The 21,734-nt window shown below is 47.5% G+C and overlaps 1 protein-coding gene across 4 annotated transcripts in view; it reads right to left on the bottom strand.

The window, feature by feature from the left end:
• The window catches only part of satb1 (SATB homeobox 1), a 66,424-nt gene that overhangs the window by 29,951 nt on the left and 14,739 nt on the right, over positions 1–21,734 (bottom strand). The window contains exons 1-8 of one of the 4 annotated variants that reach the window (XM_023964088.1): positions 19,831–20,583; positions 18,686–18,924; positions 17,086–17,262; positions 16,623–16,749; positions 12,060–12,183; positions 7,400–7,511; positions 6,480–6,557; positions 3,341–3,831 (exon numbers count right to left, since the gene is read on the bottom strand). In XM_023964088.1, the coding sequence (XP_023819856.1) occupies positions 3,341–3,831; positions 6,480–6,557; positions 7,400–7,511; positions 12,060–12,183; positions 16,623–16,749; positions 17,086–17,262; positions 18,686–18,896 (1,320 nt within the window). In that variant the 5' untranslated portion in view covers positions 18,897–18,924; positions 19,831–20,583. Of the gene's footprint in view, positions 1–3,340; positions 3,832–6,479; positions 6,558–7,399; positions 7,512–12,059; positions 12,184–16,622; positions 16,750–17,085; positions 17,263–18,685; positions 18,925–19,830; positions 20,584–21,734 lie in introns of those variants that run through there. The other 3 variants (XM_023964087.1, XM_023964090.1, XM_023964091.1) reach the window with 3 other exon arrangements.

Genomic DNA, 21,734 nt, shown 5'->3' with positions numbered 1-21,734 from the left:
CAATCAGTGTCTCCTCTGTTTACTTTTCAATGGCGCTCGATTCCGTCATTATGAGACAGCCATGAGTCCATTAGCAGAGATGTGTGATTGGGCCTTTTCATCAGCTCTTAGCCTCACACTGCGCCAGCCGCCGCTGCACTTCTGTCACCGTCAATAGGTGTGATTTTCTAATAAAACAAGGTGATGGGATGGGGGGGGGGGGGGGGGGGGGGCACGCACTTTTTCTTTCTCTTTTTATGTTTATTAACCATCTTTGAAACTTCCAAGTCCTCTTTGATTCGGGATCTGATGCAGATGGAGCTAAAAATCAAATGTTTTCATTGAAGAAGCCTTTCAGTGGAGGCAGGGGGGGGAAGGGGGGGCGCACGGACGCATGGTTGACTTTAGCGCCGCCGTGGCGTGTGCATGCGTATCGTTCCCTGGCATCATCCCCGCCTGCATATCTGTGTGGGCAATCGGAAAGTCGACCGCAGCTCCTCCCTTCTGTCTCCTCTGATTTACCTCCTGAATCGACAGCAGCTCCTGCGTGTCGCTGCGCGCCGCCTTCCTGTTATTAACACGGGCTTGTGGAAAAACACAAACCTAATAAATAATCCTCTAAAGGGACACCCTCCAACAGAACGCCAGGCTAATTCCTCCCATCAGCCGCGGAGGCGACCGTTCCCGGTCTGAGCATGTGACCGACCATCAGTCTCATTATGCTCTCTCTTTTGGGGGTGGGGGTGTAAGGGGGGGGGGGGGGGGGTGATTACCTTTCTGATAACAGACGTCAAAGCAAATGGAAGGAAAAGCAATTTGTTAAAGAACAAGAAGGAATCTGAGTATTTCTGCAAACCCACCTCACAGGTTTAGAAGGATTCCTGTTTGTTTTTTATTCACAGCTAAAACCTTTAATGACTCTGGTCATCCTTTGATCTATTTTCAAAGTGGTCTTTTAATTATGATAGTTGTTTATAGCCAAATAAAAAAAACATTTTTTTTTTTATTATAAAAAAGGTGTTCTCTAGGACAGTGTTTTTCAACCAGTGTGCCGCGGCACACTAGTGTGCCGTGGGAGATGGTCAAGTGTGCCGTGGGAAATTACCCTCATTAATCATTCACTGATCTAAAAACATTTCCCATCTCCAGGAAATCAGCTCTTTGTTCATCCAAACAGGCCCTGATAAAACACTGAGTAGTGAGGAATATAAAAGATCTTAAAATTACTTTTTCTTTGTGTTTATTTGATTCTATTAAAGACATTTTGATAAGAATGACGGTATTTACCTGCAGCTATAGCGGTTTGCGGGAAAGTCCCGCCCCTTAACCTGTCTCCGCCAATCATTGTTGAAGGCTTAATCACATGTCAGCAGTCTGACCAATCAGAAGTGGTTAAAGTCTTCACTTCCTTGTTCTTAATTCTGCTCATAAATTCTCTCAGTTCCAACAAAAATACCATCTAAAGCTCGTCTTTAGCGGTGTAGCTTTCCACAGAGTCCGGTGTCAGACCATGAACAAAACAATGAAGCTCACAGACGCGAGTCTTTCTGCCCTTTTTCGGCAGTTTTCACACTACATCTCCCATGATGCATTGGCTTAAAGGGCCAGTGTCCCAGCGCACAATGAGTGCGCGTGAAATGTTTAGAAACCTCAACGGACAAACAAACAGTTTCTAAATTTTCTAATTTAACTTTTATTTCATCTCTTAGAAAAAACAGCCGCAACTTCCTGCTTTTTTGGCCACAATTATCACAAAATGCACGTGAGATTGCGGGGGGGGGGGGCTGTCGATCAATAGAGACCATGAATTTCTGTTTATTTTTTATTTTTTTGGATGCTGGTGTGCCGCGGGATTTTTGTCAAGGTTAAAGTGTCCCGTGGCTCAAAAAAGGTTGAAAAACACTGCTCTAGGACATTGTTTCTGCAGAGCGGCAGTGTTTTGTTAGAAATTCACCTCTGAGTTGTGGGCGGGACCTTTTTTCCCAGCTTCCCCATTGCTGAGAGCTCTCTGTTTACACCCTTGGCTTAGCCCTGAACCTGACAGGCCACTAAAAAACGGTGAGCAGATCCAGATTCCAGCTCAGATGTTCGTGGATCATTTTGTCTGCAGGTGGATGGATCAGAACGGGGCGGAGCAGGGAGATTGTAGCCCCGCCCACCACATTTTATACAAAAATACGATCTTTTTCAAACATTCATTCTTCCGCTCCTTATTTACGAGGATTTGAACCCAAAAATGCTTAGAAATACAATTTTGAGCTTCATTTTCTTTCTGTTGAAAATCTTGATTTTCCCCAGAGTGAGTCTTTGCGAGCAGGAAACATGAGCCGAACAGAGTTTTATCCAAACGGTTTTATCTGCAGGATTTTCCTAATTATTCCTTGTGCTATTCAAGGCACTTTAACATTGGGAGTTGGGTCATCTAGACCCACTAGACAGTGCTCTGAACCTTTTTTCTTCAATGATTTGTGATCTTCACTGGTGTCCATGGACTACGTGAAATCTTTCCACCTTTATCCACCTTTGTCATGGTAGGGAGAACACGTCACTGTAAGGGGGGGGTCATTTTGACCCCACAAGACACCACAAGGGTTCAAATTGAGATAAAAAATATTTGAAATGTACCAAAAAACCGGCGGTGGGCTAACCTGCAGCAGGACACCGGTTCTTTTCTGCTCAGATAAAAGCGCCAACATTAAAGAAACAAGCTGTCCCTTGGAGAAATCAACACCCACGTGTGTGTGTGTGTGCGCGTTTGTGTGTTGTTCTTCCGACAATGAAGTCGAGCGCCACATGGAAGCAGAGCGGGAAAGGATGTTAACGACTGAAGCTGGGCTCATTGGCGTGGCAGCCTGCCAGCAGTCCTCAGGTACGGCGGCGATGCTATCAGGATTCAGAAACGCAGCGGTCTTAAGACGTCTTTGAAAAGGAGTTTCAAATCACAACCGAGCCCGAAGGTGGGGGGGTGGGGGGGACGCACTTTTTACTTTGGTGTCAGAAGTGGGATTTTGTTGTTTTTGCTGTAAGAATTCCAAATGTATTTCATCTTTACCTGTAAAGCCTTTGCAGTTGGCTAAAGTGCTGTGAATGCATATAAATGTAAAAAATTTAAATGTAGAAAATGAAAGAAACTTTAGGAAGCCGTTTAAAAACGGGGGGGGGGGTTCACGATGTGGTTCAACCTTAAAAAATACACGGATTTCCAGGCAGACATTTTCTGCCGTTTGTTTCGGTTTTAGTTTCTACAACACCGACAGTGGAGACACCGGCAAAAATCAAAAGGGACCAGAGGGAAATAAAGTCAACGTTTCTAGTAAATTCCGTCTTTTGTGGCGTTTTAGTGAGGGCGTTCCCGTCTCACCTGGGTTCTGTTGAAAGCCACCCGAGCAAAGACGGCCTGCGAGATGCCGGCCCGTTTCAGCTCGTCCCGGACCCACTGGTAGATCTCGCCGGAGACCTCCGTGTTGGACGCCACCTGCGGCTCCATGGGCTTGCTGTGGGAGCTGCGGTTGACGGGCGGGTGGTTCAGGTACTGCTGCGACAGGGACTGCTGCGCCAGCAGCCGGTTCACCGCGTACTGCTGGTTGAGGATCTGCGCCATCACCAGCTGCTGGTTGACCAGCTGGGGGCTGATGGGGGTGGACACCAGGCCCGGGTGGTGCAGACCGGGGAGCTGGGGCTGTCGGCTCGCCGTCTGGCCGCCGTGCGGCGGCGGGCCGTGGGGCATAGGGGGAACCGGCGAGGAAGGGGTCTGCTCCGCCGTGCTGCCGGGGATGGGCTGCTGCTGGGAGAAGCCCAGGTGGTTGTGGTTGGAGCCGGGAGGGGAGAGGTCGGACAGGCCGTCCATTTCAGCTGCAGGGAGATAAAAGTTTGGGAATAAAAATGGAGGGCAGGCCAAACGACTGAGGTCACATAGCAAAGAGAAAAGTGGTGAAAAAAAGGCTTCATGAAAACACGGAAGCAGCAGAAATTCCCATCTGACCAGGTAACACGAGCATCAGTTTAAAGCACCACAGCCTCCAACCAGAAGAGAAACAGACGCGGTCTGCAGTGGATCAACATCCAGCCTCAAGTCAATCTTTGCGTGTCTTTAAATATTCTTGTTTACTCCCTTTGAGTCGAAAAGACATTTTTTTTTTTTTTTTTTTTGTGACCAGTGGGGCTTCAAAACCAAATCAAGGAAACCTAATTATCAATGGAGAGATGCTGGATGTTGGTGCGTTTCCCAAAAGCCGCCCGGAACGACTGGATATGACACAGGCGGTTAAAAAAAGATGGAAGCGCAGATAAAAGGGCCTCATTGTATCTGACCTGCTCTTCCACAACCCACGCCTTCAAAATTAACTTCAGAATGTCCGTTTTTTTCCCTTCCCCTCATGAGGCCTCAGCATGTGAAGCGTGTTTGTGTAGGTGCAGAGTTTATGTCCACGGAGACCACAGAAACGGCAGAATCCGATTCCCTTTGCACCCGTAAATCTCCAATAAAGAGCCCGTGCTGGCGTCTTCGTGGCTTAAAAATAAACGTAAAGAAACAGCGGCAGACGGGACTCTCACGGAGGACACCAACGATTTTGATGGAACGAATGGAGAAAACTGAACGGAGATGTTTGTGGTGAGATTCGCCTTTGGGAATTCTTAAGTCCATAATGGCTGCTTGGGAATATTTAGGACAAGTTTAAATTATGAGCTTAGGAGGCAAAAACAATGATTTAACATTCAAAGTAGTACCCACAGTGAAGCCAATAAGCAGTTGGAGAAAAGATGGATGTGTTCAGGTGTTTAGGAACTTTGGGCATCAAACTGAATGAGAATGCTCGCTCAGAAACGAGCCTCCGCTTATCAAGAGATTGGCGTTTTTGGGGGAGGCGGAAGTATTGCACAGATGTGTTTTTGAACGGTGCGTGTGCGCATCCGGATTCCTACGCGTCAACCAAACGCCAACTATCCCGGTCCGATCCATTACAAGGAAAAAAAGAAAGAAAAAAGGAAGAACGTGAAGTGGAACGGTGGGGTTCAAAACACTAAAAACCCAAACAAAATAACAATAATAATCATCTCTTTCTCTGTAACCATTCAGTGATGGTATGGTGGTGGTGGTGGTGGGGGGCATACTCACAACACACACATGAAGGCATTTCCATGCAAATTGAAAGGAGAAGGGGGTGACGGAGGAGCACGGCGGGCCCTCTTGTGGAATCCTGCCACAAAAGAGCCCCGGATTAAAGCGCACAATGGGAGTGGGGGGTCGGCATGTAAAGGGGAGTGAGCGGCATCGACCAACTCCTGCTCCTGAAGCCGAGGGGACGCTGTACCAGAGAACCTGCCGCCTCCACCAAGCCACGGGCCGCTGCCTGGCTTCAGGAGGATGGCGCCACAAGAGGCAGTGCCGCCTCTTGTGGCGCCGAGCGGAGCCTGAGGCCCCGCCTATGGTCGATGGGGCACCCGAGACTCGTGTGCCACGGTGTTGTGTCTGAGGTTATCCCGACATGACAGGAGGGTGCAAGAGTTCAACATGCTGAGTCAGCACAACTGGAGATGATATCAGTGTGTACAAACACGCGTGTGGTTAGCTTTTATCAGCCATCCGTGTTTCAGACTGAGGTTGTTTCAGTTTGAAGTAGCAGAGGTTCTGCTACACCATGACAAGATCATCATCTCATCTATTTTCTAAGTGTCTCCGGTCGTCTTTTGATTATCATTCGGCCGTTTTTAGCAGAAAATCCCCCCAAGAAACCCCATTTCGTTTCCCAGAACATGATTTCTGCAGAACGTTGTGGGCGGGGCTCCTGGCGCAGGCTAAGCACCGCCCTTGCTGCCTGTCATCCAGCTAGCTTACAGCCACTCACAATGTTGGGTGGGGGACCCAACATTACAAAAAGGGCGAGCCATCTTGGGAGCTATCCAGCCGTTCCAAAAATGCCTTTTTTTTCGTCTATCATCTTAAAAATTCGGTTTTTAAAAACACACTTTTCATCCAAGTGTAGGAGGAAGCGTCTATTCAACATCTACGCCAGTCCAGCCGTCTTCCTTTCAAGTGGCGGGAATTTTAAATTTGCAAATTTCTCCGACATAATCAAGGCTTCAAACCGTTTCAATGTGGTTTCTGTCAACAAGGAGTCCTGCATCATGGGGGGGTTGGTGTCTGGAACTGGTCTGAGCCGGAGACCCTACTTTCTGACTGAGCACCAACCTTTGAACCAACTTTTACAGGACAATTTATTAGGACTGTAGGTCTGCAATTTTGAGTCTTGGATAATGTTTGAGCGCTTGGAAAAGAAAAAGTCATCAAAACCTAATAAAAAATTGACATTTTTTTTTTTTAATTTAAGATAAAAGCAACCGAGAGAAACAGGAAGTCCTACTTTTATAGCAAATGCATTGGCTTTAACCAACTAAAATGTGTTTTATGAAGAGTTTTATAGGTTTAGCAGTGTGCGTTCATGGGTGTGTTTATGTGTGTGTGTGTGTGTGTGTGTGTGTGGGCCCATGTTGTAACATACCTAGTGCATTGGCACGCGGGCTCTCACGGAGAACACACGTCCCCAGGTAGCCCTCCAGCTGGGAGGGTTGGCGCATGCCTGCACAGTCAGATGGCAGGGCACGCACACAAACACACACACAAGCACGCGCACACACACACACACACACACACACACACACACACACAGACAGGGTTGTGAGGAAAGAAAGACAGCGTTAAGAGCAGCTCGTCTTAAACAGCAGCCTGACTGAAGGCCGGCTGTGAGCCGCAGCGTTTTCCCGTTTGAGGAAACAGCTGCGACAGAAAAACAAAAAAAAAAAAAACTGTGTAGGTGGAAGCAAGAAAACACACAAACGCTGCAGCTCCTGCAGGAACCAGTGCTCCCAGTCTGATGTCACTCAGACAAAAAAAAGCATCAGATAAGATCAAAACGCCGTTTTTACACGGAGGCGGTGAAATATTTCAGCTTCTATGATCAGGAGGAGAAAAGATGAAGAGATTGCTAAAAGCTAATATCTGAAGGCAATCGAAAGGCGGGAATTCGGACGCGTTTCTCCGTCTGCTGGCATTACAGTTCATAACCTCGTTTGCTAGCGGGTCAAAGGGGATTCTGGGAGATTACAAGTTCTAATTGAATTTCAGGATAAAGTCGCTGCTGCTTTTCCTTTCACCAAGTGGGAAAAAAAAGGCTTCCGGAGGCCTCAGTATTAGTTTAGGCAATAATGGATAATTCAGAGATAAGGCTGGATTCAAACTCACAGTAACCTCCAGTTATTAGATAAGACGATAACTGGGTGTTTGAGCGAACGCCGTGAGACAAAGAGGCGCTCAGTCGGGGCACATATTGTGGATGACGACGGGTGTGAAAGTAAAAAAAAATAGTCTGTGTGCGCGGAGAAATAAGAGCGCCATACTTTGCGCCCCCTCCGTTTTGCTTACCCATCATATCTTTTGTCTTCTTGAAATGTTTATACCAGCGCCCAAATTCCTGACACTTCGCCGCCGACACATTTGCATAGTAAGTGCTGTTCACAATGGAGGAAATCATACTCTGAAAGAGAGAGATTGATTGAGAGGGAGGGAGAGAGACTTTAGATTCCCGTTTGCAGGAGTAAAAAACAACAACAACAACAAAAAAAGACGCAGAAATATTGTGAAACATGCAGAAGCAGCAGCGCTGGAGCTTGTCAAGACAAAAAAACAGTAAAACCCAGCACTAAAACAGCGAGTGAAATATGACATGCAGAAATCTGAGATCTGTTTTAGAGAAGAAAACAAGTTACATCCTTATCTGTTTGTCTTATCAAATGCCTCTGAGTTGGTCTGGTTTCCTTTAAAGAGGGATGTGCTGAAGCGCCTGAAACGTCAGACATGTACCTTCAAACGCAGCAAGATGGCGGCGAACGGTGGCGGAACTGGGCCACGTAAACAGATTTTATTTTGCAGCTCTTTATTTATGCAATCTGTTTGAGGTAAGGAGTGGAGCAGATTGAGGGGGGGGCCACAGCGAGCATGTGGATCTTGCCCCCCTCTCTGAACGTTCCCTTCCGCCGCCGTCACCTGAGAACAAACGAAGGGAGCCGCTCTTCCTCCGCTAACACCTTTGCAGCCTCCGGGTGAAAGCCGGGGTCGGCGCCGTTTTTTTTCCGATCGCTATAAATATTCAAAGCAACCCAACCATCTGGTTTCAAAATAAAAGGTCTGCCATCTTGATCATCTTCAAGGAAATATGCGCGTGGAAGGATAGAGATGCGACCTTTCAGCTGCACCAGCAGGAAGGTCGGTGAACTCCTGACCTCCGCCGTCGGCCCGCGTCACGCTCAACCAGGTTCACGAATGTAGGCGAGGGACCAAAACCGCCGCAGATCCGGGACATCTTCTGTGCCCAGGTGGAGGCAGACGCTGCGCCCCTTTGTCACCATTTTCAGTCACATTGGAGACTGCAGCTGGGTGTGAATCTGTGCCAACCGTGCTGCGGTGCATCATCCCATCATAATGGAAAACAAGGGGGGGTGGGGGGTCCGCGGTTGGACTTGTGCACTACAACAAAGGAGGCTTTTATATGTTTATTGAAAAGCCTTCATTCAACACAAACCACGGTGGAGTTCAGGTCAGGGTTAGGAAGTCAGAATTAGCCTTTAAATGAGTCACACATTCGCGCACAGAATGCTCTTTATTCCACTTCCACGCAGCTACAACCACGTTTGAACCTTCTGTCGCTTCTTTAAAGGTTGGTTCTTTGCTGCTGAGAGGAGAGAAGTTCTCCATTAAGTGGAGGGGGGGGGGGGGGGGGGGGGGATAATGAACTCCTCCTCTGCAGCCTGCCATCTTTTATTTACAGTATATCTGGGCTACGGCGGCTCCAGGCGAGAAACGCCGGGCCTGCGGATCTTTCCCGCTCCCTCTTCCTGCGCCATCTTTGACACAGATGTTCTAATAAACGCTCCTCATTAATCAGCCTTCTCCCTCAATACATCACTCTGCCTCTCACTGGGGGCCGCCGCCTGCATGTGTGAGGGAAACAATGCGCACACCTATTTTTCCCTCTCGCCGCCGCCACCGCCGCCGCTCTGTCGCGCACGCACGCGCCTTCAAGTGAAATCAAGCAGATAACCAGAGCCTCTGCCTCCAGTGTGGAGCCAGCAGGGGGGCTGCGTTTGTCAACAGGTAGCAACGCTGTGTGTGTGTGTGTGTGTGTGTGTGGACCCTTTAAGTGATAGCCATCTGCAGTACAGAAAGCTTATCAGCAAGACCAGGAAGCGGCACTGGGCTACTATCAGTCCCCAACATCTACTCCACTCCCCGACATGGGAGACAGGAAGAGAGGAAAGTGTGTGTGTGTGTGGGTGCGTGTGTGTGTGTTTGTGTGGTACCAGTGCAGCTACTTTAGGCACCCAGCTGCCAGCGTGGCACACAATCTGACAAAGACACAAAACCGCAAACCCTGCAGACAAAACTGTGCTGCTACACAAACACGGTCACACAATTTTAGCCTGATGTCTCGAATCAGCTGGGGGGGGGGGCACATCCTATTTTGCGACACTGTGCCTCGTCTCTCGCCAACATCTAGCAGAGATCAATTATGGCACATTTCCACGTCAACTGGGACCCCCCCCCCCCCCCCACCGTCGCCGCCATCATCATCATCGTGCCCTTCAATGCCACACACAAACACAAGCGTGCACATCCACACACACACACACACACACACACGTCAGACGCCAACCAGGTGGCGGCCGAGGTGGTGCAGGTCTGCAAAGACGGCATTCTGGTGAGTATCTGCTGCTGCAGGGCGGGAGGCGGGGCTTGTTGCTGCGAACGCGGCTACGAGGCCCCTACCAAAAATTTAGGATGTTAATAAAAGAAAACGGCCGATATTTGCCCCCCACCCCCAAAAAAGGAAGAAAATGAAAATGTTTGACAATAGACGCATTTCACCAAACTCCTCCCCCTCCCCCTCCCCAACGTTGCTCTCTCACTTTCATCTGGTAACCTCCGTTTTTTTCAATCTGGGATTATGCAGAAGAATTTTAAGGAAAACACTAATCCTAAAAAGGTGCTAATCTTCTGCCCCCCCCACCCCGCTATAACCCCCCCCTTTCTCCTCCTACTTGCTTTTCCTTTTGGGAAGGGTCAAAAGAGGAGACGTCACGGCTCTGACGGCTGGAAGTCAAGTTTTGTCATGACAACCTGTAAACGCCTCCATCAGGGTGGGGTGGTGGTGGTGGTGGGGGGGGGGGGGCGCAGACCTCATCCCGGAGGCCGTCAAACACTCAAACCCGCCATCTTTTGGGAGGAAATGCTAATCCCTGTCAATTCCTATTAGTGTAGTCGGACTAAAGATTGTCTGCATTCGTTTGCGTTGAGTCTCCGTGTTTCTGCGAGAAGATCGACTCGTTCTGGACGTTTCCGGTGGATTAGAAAAGCCGTCTGCGTTCTGGTGTAGACGCCGTCGAGCTACAATCACCAACACACAAACACAACACAAACGCAACATTAAGCTAGTTTACCTGGACGTATTTCTGTTGACAAACTAAGAAATCTTAATCTCAGCGAATTTATAGACAACCTATAGAAAATTGTTCACTTCTAGTTTCATTACAAACTCTCCATTATGATAAATAATCTGATGGTTTCTGTAAAAAAAAACTGCTTGTTTTCAATCCTACCTTCTCACTTCTCATGGGAACAATACAGGGGGGGCTTCAATATTTTAAATCATTCTGACCCACAGCAGTCCAGGACTGCAAGGACGGCGGCACGTTTGAGTGAAGCCCCGCCCACCCTGGCCACATATTAAAAAAAATGTAAACTTTGGGAAACTACTTTGGGGAAAACAAAATGTTGAAATTAGACGTCGTCTTGCAAGAGCGATCTTATGAGCCATGACATTAGGAATGTGGGCGTGGTTAACAAAAAAACCTCAGTTGCCATGGAAATCCAAAAGTTTACTTTTGCAGATTTTTCTAAAAGTTACGCAGATCTGTTGGTCAACCTCAGGAGACCAAAAAGTAAAACGGTTGCTATGGAGATAAACCTTTTAACGAATGGGAAAGTGAGGGGGGTGTAGAATCCCTTAGCCAGTCAAAGGGGAGGACAGGTAGTGCTTTTGTTTAGTTTAAATAACCTAAAGGCCTTTCTATAAAGCAACAACAAATACACAAAATAACACTTTTTTTTGACGCAACAGCGCCCATTTTGTAACCTTTGGATGTGTGTTGATGAAAACGCGGAGGGAGAATCTGAAAATGAGACAGACTGAGCGAGCTTTGTGTGTTAAACCCTCTGAGCTGGCGTGCGCTCTCCTCTGAGCCGTCTTCACATATGGACCGTAAACAGGGTGATTACCAGACCGGGCTGGGCTGCGCCTGAATGCCACCCAGGGACTCTTTACATCATCAGTGTGCAGCCCGTGCCCAGTCAAACACACACACACACACACACACACACAGGTGTGCACACGGCGGCCTCTGCAGATTTACGTTCACACACAGATCATGCAGTCATGCGTTCTGTACGTGAACTATACCCGCCCCTGCACTGCATTGGTGACGTTTGCACACGACCCCTACCGTGCTCTGGTCTTTTAGCTCCTTTCTGGCGTGCACTGTGCACGTTTAACGTGCACAGTGCACGCCAGAAAGGGGCTAAAAGAGAGAGAGAAAAAAACAGAATAAAAAATAAAAAAAGGAGGAAAACAATCTGGATCATTGTGGGATTGCTCCAGTGTTTATCTAACAATAACCATATGTTCAATAACACCTCTGCTTTTTGGCTGCCTCTGCTTCAGCACGCCTGTGTGGATTGTGACCAAAAACAATAACAAACCTAAAAAATGTTTTTTATACCATCGTGCGACAAACAAAGTGATTGATTTGGGTTTGCTATGCCGATTCTCTTCCACGCTCGATCAAACTCAGGGCATTTGATAAGATAAAAGACAGAGGTGATGGAGGAGAAGGAGGGAGGGGGGTTTGTTTTGGCGAGCGGTATGGTAGCATGGGGGAAGGGGGGGGGGGGGGGTTGGGGTTACTTCAGATTTTTCTTTCATTCTTTGCTCTGTTTGTTTCTTTAGAATAAGCAGTTTGGGCTTCAGCACCTGTGATAAAGGACATTCTTTAGCCAGAGAGCTCTGATTCATGTCTTTGAGTAACTCCTTGAGGGCGTTTCTTACTGTTGAGTGGCTCCATTGCTCAGGCGGCAGGTCCTCCAGCTTAGGACAACTGTGGAGACACACAGGGAGGGGGGCAATGAGCAAAAATACAAAGCAATCATTTTTTTATGTCCCGTTTTGTCATGGGTCAATTTGACCCGTTCAGAAATGTAAACATCTAGGAAAAATATTACTGTTTTCAGTATGAAACTTCTTCTGCTTGCCTTAATTACCGTATTCAACATATAATATGAAAAGCGTTCATCTCACATACTTGCAACCCCCACCACAGATACTGCTCGGGTCAATTTGACCCAGCCATTAAACTGGAGGTACAAGCCTGTCAGAAATGTCAGTATTTCTTTCTACGCCGCTGTGAGACATATGTAATGAAATATTTAAAAAAAAAAAAGGTTTGAACATGTTTATTTTTTTATGAATTACCTGATAGTTGAACCAGAAGTCAGGAACACCATTGCACTAAATATTAATAAAATAATTAGCAATTCATTAAATATTCGCACTGCCTGTTAGGATTTTTTTGTGTGTCAGACATCTTTTGGATAGTTAAACATGCACCGGGTCAAACTGACCCGGGAACACCATTTCAGTTTCTTACAAATGACCATAACAGGAGGGTTAAATACTTCAACATCAATCTAACAATAAAATATGGCTTCAACAGCATCTAAAATATTTCAAACATGAGCTTCAGCAGAATCTGATGCACATCTACAGTCAAGTTTTCTTTTTTTTGCTCAGTTTTCTCTGACGTCTTTGGTCCATTTTAGTTGTTAAATCTTGTAGTCCGAACACCACATTTGGGCCCCCCCGTTTCAGAAAAGCAAGCTATGCCGCGAGAAAATCTGAGATTTGAAAACACATACGATGGTATTTTTGTACATTGAAAGAACATTTTGGGTTTTAACAGCCCATATTGTTGAGACTACAATTAAAATGGCAGCAATGTTTGATTTTTCTTGTGCTTTTCTGAAAGCCGGGATCATAAAGGTGCCACAAAAAAAAAAAAAAAAAGTACAGTTTGTCTGGTGTTTTAACCCAACCACCGCCGCTAAAAAGGCTGAAGTTCAGCTCAGAAATGACGTGAAGGTTTGCATTAACATGAAGAAACACCAAACAGTTCCTTAAATGATGAGCAGGTTCTGTGTCAGAGCATCACTTCTTAAATGCACGTCTCTTTTAGGCGAAACATTTGCATCAAGCAGCAAAACACAGTGGCCCCCAACCCCTGGGTTGCAGAGAAGGAGAAAAAATAAAATATATATATATATATATATATATATATATATATATATATATATATATATATATGCAGTTTTCCTTCTTTTTTTATTTACAGCCTGATTCTGAATGATGTTTTATTTTTGAAAAACTAGTGGATTCCACCACATCCTTCTCATTCTTTGTGCAGTTCTAGTTGTTCAAACGTTGGATTCATGCCCATTTTATTTTATTTTTTAAGTGTTTTCCTTTATTGATGATTTTATTGTTATCGTTATACTGTGCTTCTTTGAATTTTACCTATGGTTTTAGAGTATTTATACAGCACTTTAGATTTCTGGCAGATGTTAAATATCAATAAAGATTGATTGATTGATTGATTGATATATTTAGAAAAATACCTTTATTTTTGTTGGTTTTTTCATCTGTCGCTAAATTTTTTTAGCTTCCACTTTGACGGTAATGGATTAAGGGAAAATGTACGTCACATTTTAATGTTGCCTACATGAAATCTAGTGAACCAATAGGGTTTAAAGACAATATTTTACAGAGAAGAGGATGAACTTAACGCTCAAAGGAGAAGAAACACGGTCTGTGGCCGGAAAAACAGCCTGTTGCTCCAAACATTTCTTTACATTGTAAGAATCGATTTATTAACGTACTGCATCCTTATGTGCAGCAGGTTAAAGGTCATCTGTTGGAGGGGGGGAAAAAAAACAGCAGGGTGTTCCTGCCGAAAAGCAGATAATCGGTCCTGGAAACGGCGTTTTGGCGTCTTCTCTGCAGTAATCAAGCGTCAGGCTGCAAACAGGCAATTTGGAGGCAAATTACCCCCCCCCCCCCAGTATTGGTCCGGCCCCGTCTGAGGCGCATGGAGAGTCAGATGGGGAGCGGCGAAGGCACGGGGGCCGGGGCTCGGCTTTCCTGCTGCAAGCGTCCCTCCAAGACAGACAGATTTCATTTGGCGCATCTAGCAGATGCATCTGGAGATTGCCGTGTCTCTGTCTGCCTGCCTCTCCTCCCTTTCATATTCTCCCTCCGTCCCCCCCCCCCCCCCCTGATTGTTCTGATTAGTTAATTACTTTATACAACACATCTGCTGGATTGATGCATGAATTATACATCAGCTGCATGTGGCGACTATTATTTCGTGTTACTTCTACCTTCCCGGCTCGTTGTGCTCGGCGAAACAATTCAAGGTCTCGCTGGGTAGATTTCTGCAGCAGGCTGGGAGGCTGGGTGGGGGGCAGGGGGGAGTAAATCCAATACAGTAATACAGACAGTATGCAGCAAGCGGGCCACCTCTGAAATCTGGGTTTGTGCATGAAGCCGTCACCGCGACGTGTGCGAGGAAGATGACGAGGTGGCAGACGACCAGGAGTAAGAGGCGCCGTGGTCGAGGCCGACGCCTCAGACCGCTGGAGCAGAGAGGGGAGCTCAGGCGACCTGGGCTGGACGCAACCCCTCCTCACTCGGATGCGGGACACGCTCGCATCCGCCCGAGTGAGATGGGAGTGCTTGACTGGTGATGGGGGTGGAGACAGAAGGAGAGGGGCTCCCCAGACGGCTGCAGAGCGGTGGCTTAGCACGCCGCTCCCAACCAGCGCCAGTCCACAGTTGGAGAGGCTTTGTGCCCATGAATGCAGCAAAGCCCCCACACCTGCATTTTCAGACGAGCAGCTTCCAGGGTTTGAGGACAAACGGCTCCTTTGGAAGAGTCTCCTCTGCACACGAGTTGTTCGAGTCGCCTGCAGCGGCGGCAGCAGCAGCTCAACTCACTCCAGGATGGCTTATCTGAGCTTCCATCTCTTGATGGTTGACGTGGCGGAACGGCGTCCACGTTTCACTGCTGGCAGAACCAGTTCTTAGTGTCCCCCCCAGTCTCCTGGGAGTGGTCAGCGGTTGTGGGCGGGTCCTGCTCCCTGCGGTGAAAAGGCGCGTGACGCTGCTGCAGTCACAATAACGCAACAAGACCGATACCGTGAGGAAGGGGGACGTTTGGGAGTCCGCAGCTGAACGGCTTTGGTCAATCCGCTCCTCAACATGCAGGTGATGAAGTTCTGCACCAACCTGAAGAACCGGACTCGTCTGCAGCTTTGAAGTTTGACCCAGAAACTCTTCAGCGCAATCTTAACTCCCAAGTCACTCCTGTTTGGCTGCAGGCCTCAACTCCACTTTTCCCCTTAAGCTAACGCTCCTTGAAGCTCCACTGACTCCGTTTTAGTAGCCCCAAACCATCAACCCTCCACCGCCGTGCCCCAAAGTGGGCGTTTGAGACCAACAACTAAAGGATTCTCCAGAACTTGTTGAGATCAAAATCAAAACATGAATATTGGAGAATTAAAACTTCAAAATCTGAAGCAATTAACAGACTACAGGACGTAAACAATCCGACTGTTTTGTGAACCCTAACCCCCTCCCCTCTATTTATAAATAGAGCAGAAAAGTGGGGTTTAGCAAATGCCTACATCCTAACCCAAACCCTAATAAACTGACATAACAGTCGTTCAGCTCAGACTCAGAAAAAGATGGGTGTCCATTCATAAAAAAATGCTTTAGCATAAAAAATAAAGCATTTGCAGAAACACGCATGTGCTGGTATCAACAATTAACTGACCGTGCTTTTTGAATCAGGTGATGAGGAGCTTCACGTGAGATTTTCATTCTCATGAAGCTCCTCCCATCCTGAAAAGTTGACAATTTCCATGTCTTGTCTTGGTTTTTTTTACATCTTATTTTATGTCTTCTTGAGTTTTTCCCATTTAAACTTTTTCAGCTGCAGATTTTTTCCTGAATTTTTGAAACTTCAGAGGAAGAATCAGGAATGTTGGACATTTATATCAAAGACCAAACAACCGCCCACATCTTCCCTCCAGGTTTAGCTCTGTGTTTGCAGTTATTTAAAACTCTTTGTTTGGCATTAATGTAACCGCTAAAAATGCACATGATTGATACGCAATATTATCAGAATTATCAAATGTTAGTTTAAGCAACAAACGGCTTAAGGATCTTAAGACGCGTTACTCTGAAAGCCAAGTCGACTGCAGAAATTAAGACTTTTATTCTGAAGGTTTATGTGTTTTATGTCCTCAACACCACAAAGAACTGCTCAGCAGGAAAGTTGGGGATTTTCAAATGAACCAGGATGTCAAAAATCAAACGTCTTAATCTGGATTATGGGAAGTTTTCTTCCTTTAAGGTTTTTGAGAAGCCTTTAGCAGGTTTCATCCTCTGATTTCAGGCATGTAAACACGGCGTGCTCCTCACCTGTGCAGCTGGATCTTGAGCGTGACCACGTGGTAAACGTCCTGCAGCATGTCGGCCACTGTGGCGTCCGGCGCGTCCGTCACGTACGACAGCGGGACGGGGTTCCACTTCCCCACCTGAATCATACCTGCGGGGTGAAAGCGCGTCAACGTGGGCCGGAGCGGAGCTCGCCATCGGCGCTTTATTTAAAACTGCAACACTGGCGTGCTGTGATGTCAGCAGGGGAGAGGTGTGAGTCAGGGTTTGCGTGCGTGTGTGTGTGTGCGTGTGTGCGATAGGGATGGACTACGCGCACAAATATGCATCTTAAAATAGCAAAGCTCAAACTGCATGTGTTCCTGTGCAATTACAGTCTTGCCTCCACCTACACAACACGTGTGCATGGAGATACACACATGCAGGCCACTGTGTGATATCTGTCAGCGTGTGTTGCAGTTATGGTGGAGGGGGTGGGAGGAGTCACCTTTGGCCTGGGCGGCGGAGCTGTGAGAGTAGCCCAGCGACAGCAGAGCCATCTCGATGAGCTGGTTGAACAGCATGTCCTTGCGCACCAGGACGAACTCGGCGTGCTCCTCCTTGCTGTCGAAGTCCATGGGGTTCTCGTAGTGCTCCACCACGCAGAACACCGGCAGCATGTTGCCTGCAGACACGGCAACACCCGGGTTCTGGGGGTGAGGACTCTGACCGTCAGCCGCTCACAGGGAGTCATATTTAGCCCGATGATCGAGTTAGGTGAGGAGAAATGATCTTTCAGAGTGCAGTTCCGGTGCAAAGACTCTCCCATTCCCATCAGCACCAGGAATCCAACGTCAGGCAGAATTCACCTCGCGTTGGGGTTAAACACGGTAAAAACGGGGAAACATCACCGTTGAAGCCTTTTCCTCCCAAAGCAAAGGCCTCTCCTGCTAAACGGAGTCACCAGCAGCTCGGTCGACTAAAAAATGAAGAGTCCTGGTCCAGAAAATGAACGTTTACTCTGCAAATTTCACCCAATGTGCTTTTGTGTTAGAGAAGTTTTAATAGGGAAAGTGAAAAGCGTCTCCCCGAATAAAGAAACCGTGTTTACGTCCTGCTGTCAGACAGATTTCTACTTGTTTATCGTCTCTGCTGACCAAAAAAAAAAGATCCCAATATTTTCGGATCCTAGGCATTCCAGAAGATGCGCAGGGCTCCGACCAAACAATCGACGGGCCAACAAATGCAGAGGAATGTGCTGAAAGGGCTGCTTTTCTCCCCCCTGATTCTGATAGATACAGATCTGACAATAAAGACTGCTGTGCTGGTTCATTGGGGGGGGGGGGGGGGGTCAATACTGGCTTTGTTTCCAAAAGCCCAGAGAGCGCCGTGGCAGATATTATTATTTCGGACCAACTGTGGCTCCTGTGCGAAGCCTGAGAGGTGAGCCCGCCCCCTCTTTGCCAGCCTGGATGCTGGAGAAACAGCTGAAAGGATGGGGGGGGGGGAATAGCGGACGTTTCTCCCAGATGCATAAAAAAAACGAAAAAAATAAAGTGGAGAAATGACCCATCTGAGGACACAGCGACACATTCCAGGAGCTCCTGTCTCCCTATTGGCCAAAAAAAAAAAACAACAGACCAAAAAAGCTCCAGCAGCCAAGAACTTTTACGACTCCAGAACTGACTTCTGAATCTCACTTCCACTAAAAACAGAACCATAATCGTAAAAACAGACTCGACTGACGCCTTCTTCTTCCTCAAGAAGATGACTTATATTAATAATAAAACTTTGTCAAAGCTCCTAAAAGAAACTTCTGCCCACTGCAAACAAACGGCAGCATAGCAGAACCTTCCCCTAGCTTTGGTTTCAATGCACCAACGTCAAAATATTCTACTTTTCTGAGGAGAAAAGCAACTTCCTAGAAATGTCTTTTTTCTGTAAGAGCAGAATTATGCACAATAAAACTTCATTATTATGCCTGTGTCATTAATTAAGCAGTAAAAAGATGAGAATTTGCAGATTTTCCGCCGTGACGGTTTTATGGCGCCTCTTCGTTTAAGACACACGAGGAGAAACAGACGCGATCTCCTGCAGCGCCGTCTTACCTCTCTTGTGGAAGGTCTTCAGCAGGTGGCCGCTGGGCTTGTACGGGACCCCCGCCAGTTTGGCCCCGTTGCTGCCCAGTCGGGCCCGCCCCAGCGGGCTGCCGTTCTGCTCCAGCCGGGGCAGCTTGGCCGGCGGGGCCTTGGCTTCCGCCATGCTGTTGACCAGCTCCGAGTTCTCCTTGCCCAAACACGTCTCGCTGAGATGCTCCATCCTTCTCAGCGCCTCTGCTCACTATCACCTGGGGAGGGAAAGAAGCATTAAAGAAAACACCTGATGGGTGGGATTTTGGCTAGGCGTGAGGCTGTGGAGCTCTGAGAACATCTTCCACCTGAGAAGAGCGAATCTCCACATTCAGTCAGAGGAAAGTATTACAGTTATCCAGCAAACGTGGCGCTTAAAAATAGAATTTAAAACACAAACTCAGTTTCTCAGTGAAGAATTTGGATGGTTCCAAAGCAGAAAAAGTATTTTTAATGATATTTTGGATTTAAGATTATGAATGTGGACGAAAAATCTTCAACTTAAAATTCTAAGTCCAAATCATTATTTTTATTAAAAACTTTTATAATAAACCCCTTTATTGTTTCCCTGTTTATGTATTTACAATCATTTAGTCGTTTTTTTAAGCTATACTTTTAAAAACTTCTAAATTCAAATTTTTTTATACATCTATATTTATATATATAAATACATTTGGTTTTGGATGAAATGTTGACCTGTGGAAGGCCTGGGGAGGAGACAAAGTAGTTCACAACTTTGTAAAGTATGTGGGCGCGTGCCTGCATGGGCGCGCGCGCAGCTGCTGACTCATGGGACCCGTCATGAAAAAAAGTTGAAGTGAGGAGGGGCAGGGGGTGGATGGGAGAGATGCTTCACCCACAGGTGCTCAGGGACGAAACGCCCCGCGGTGCATGCCGGTTAATACCCATGGATGGACATGAACTGGGATGCTTTCGTGGGAAAAGTGAGGAGCATCTCCCCCCCCGCCCCCCACGCCAAAGATCACGAACTCCACCATTCATGACATGCAATGAGGCAACTAATTCAGTACAAATAGGGGGGGGGGGGGGGGGGTCATAGGGACCCGGATCGGGATTCTAAACTAACCGACACCGGAACCGCTAAGAGCCTCCAAACCACCAACCTGAGACGTAGCACTTCAGCGGCGGGGGGGCGTGAACACCTCCCGGGAGACGCGCCTGCTTCAAGTTTGGCCAGGGTAGAAATGTAGAAAAAATATTTAAAAAATTAAAGAAGAACCCCCCCCCCCCCCAGTAATTAAGAAGAAGAAGAAGAAAAAAAGTCCCGGCTCCGGAGTCTCTCTACGTCTTCATGACAGCCGACGCTCGTCAGAAAATAGACGCTTCCTCCCGCTCCGGCTGCCGGCGGCGAGAATCAACAACAGCCCGGGTCTGAGCGAGCGACGGCGGGGTCGAGCAGCACCACGGCGACCGGCAAACATTGGTAAATATGTTCCGGGAGAGGGGGGTTCCGCTCCGCGTTAGCTAACTCCGTCCGGCAGCGGCGGAGAGCCGCGACATTCAGTGCAAGGGGGGTGAAAGTGAGGAGGCAGCGGGTTAGCCGCGGGAGCAGCAGCCGCCACCGCCGAAGAAGAAGAACCGAGGAGAGGCTCCGATCGCGGGTGAAGCTGGTCGGCGGCTCGGCTCGATGCGACCGCCGGCGAGCGAACACTGACAGGCGGCCGCGGAGGCGGCAAACCGAACAGGTTCGCCAGACAAACCGAGGAGAAGCGGGGGTCAAAAAAAGTGCGGTCTACTTTCCCGTGTGGAAGGGGAAAAATAAAAAAGAGGCTCAGCGAGGATGCGGACGAGGAGCCGCCGGCGACGGTGCGTGGTGGGAGGCGTCCTGTTTGACGGGGCGTCCGGACGGAGTGCCTCTTTCTTTCTGCCTCTCCCCCCTCCGTCTCTCTGTCCCCATTAAATTATTAGTTGTATTGACTCATCACTCCCCCCTCTCCGCGCTGCTGCCGCTGCCTGCGCTTCCCCTCTCCTTCCCATTTCATCCGAAAGGGGGTGGGGGGTAAAGAAAACGGGCAAAACAGAAGCTTTTTTTTCTTCCAAAAGGTGATTTTTTTGTTGTTGTTTTTAACTGAACATCAGACGGGGAAAAAGTCCACAAAGCACGTAAATAAACGCGCACGTGCGTCCACACTGCGATTTCCGGCTGTGCGCGCAGGAATTTTTAATCAGCTTGATTAGAGTGAGGCGGTCCTGCATTTATTACCGGCCAACACACAGATGCTCTCACGCGCCCGCCCGCGCGCGAACATTTATTTGCGTATGTGTGTGTGTGTGTTACTTTTCCCTCCCTGTTCATTTTCTCCTTTACAATTTATTTTACTTTCGCCGCCAAACAAGTGAGAGGAACTATTTGACCTCAAAACCAGTAGGTCACTCCGCGCAGCCGCAGTCTCTTCTAACTTTAACCTGTTACAGTAAAGACCGAACAGAAAAGCCATCATTCGCACCAACAAAACTAAGTTAAAGTGATGAAATGTAATTTTTGTGGCATTTCTGCAAGGAAAACCACTGTTTTTTTTTTTTACTCTGAGCTGCATCAACATTGTTTTCCGGCTTCTCTCCACTTTCTGCACATTAAAGACATTTTACGTCTTGAGCTGCTTTAACTCCCAAAATCTGCACTAGTATGTCAAAGAAAGTTATTCCAACAATATTAGCCTGAGCTAATCTGTTGATGCTGTCAACAAAACCTTGAATTGTTGAGGGACAGGATGTTAATCTATTGTTATTATTTGGTCATTATTTCATGAGCTGGCATTAAGAGGAGCTAATCTGCTGAACTTGTCATTAAACACCCCGATGTGCTGTTTGTGTGTAAACACACCGGGTTTTTTTTTCTTCTTTTTGAGCAGAGGACCTCCTCGACCTGGACACATAACTAACTCAGGCGGGCGATTCTGTCTGTGCTTCGTGAACGTCTAGATGCTAAAGGAGCCAGAGGGGGGAGCGTGTGAGGCGAAGTTCAGCGTCCAGACCACAGGAGAAACGTGGCGAACGCACACGGAAA

The sequence above is a fragment of the Oryzias latipes genome, chromosome 16, assembly GCF_002234675.1.
Source record: "Oryzias latipes chromosome 16, ASM223467v1".
NCBI classification, from domain to species: Eukaryota; Metazoa; Chordata; class Actinopteri; order Beloniformes; family Adrianichthyidae; genus Oryzias; species Oryzias latipes.
Note: the sequence above shows the minus strand (reverse complement) of the source record. Positions and strands in the feature narration are given on the sequence as shown.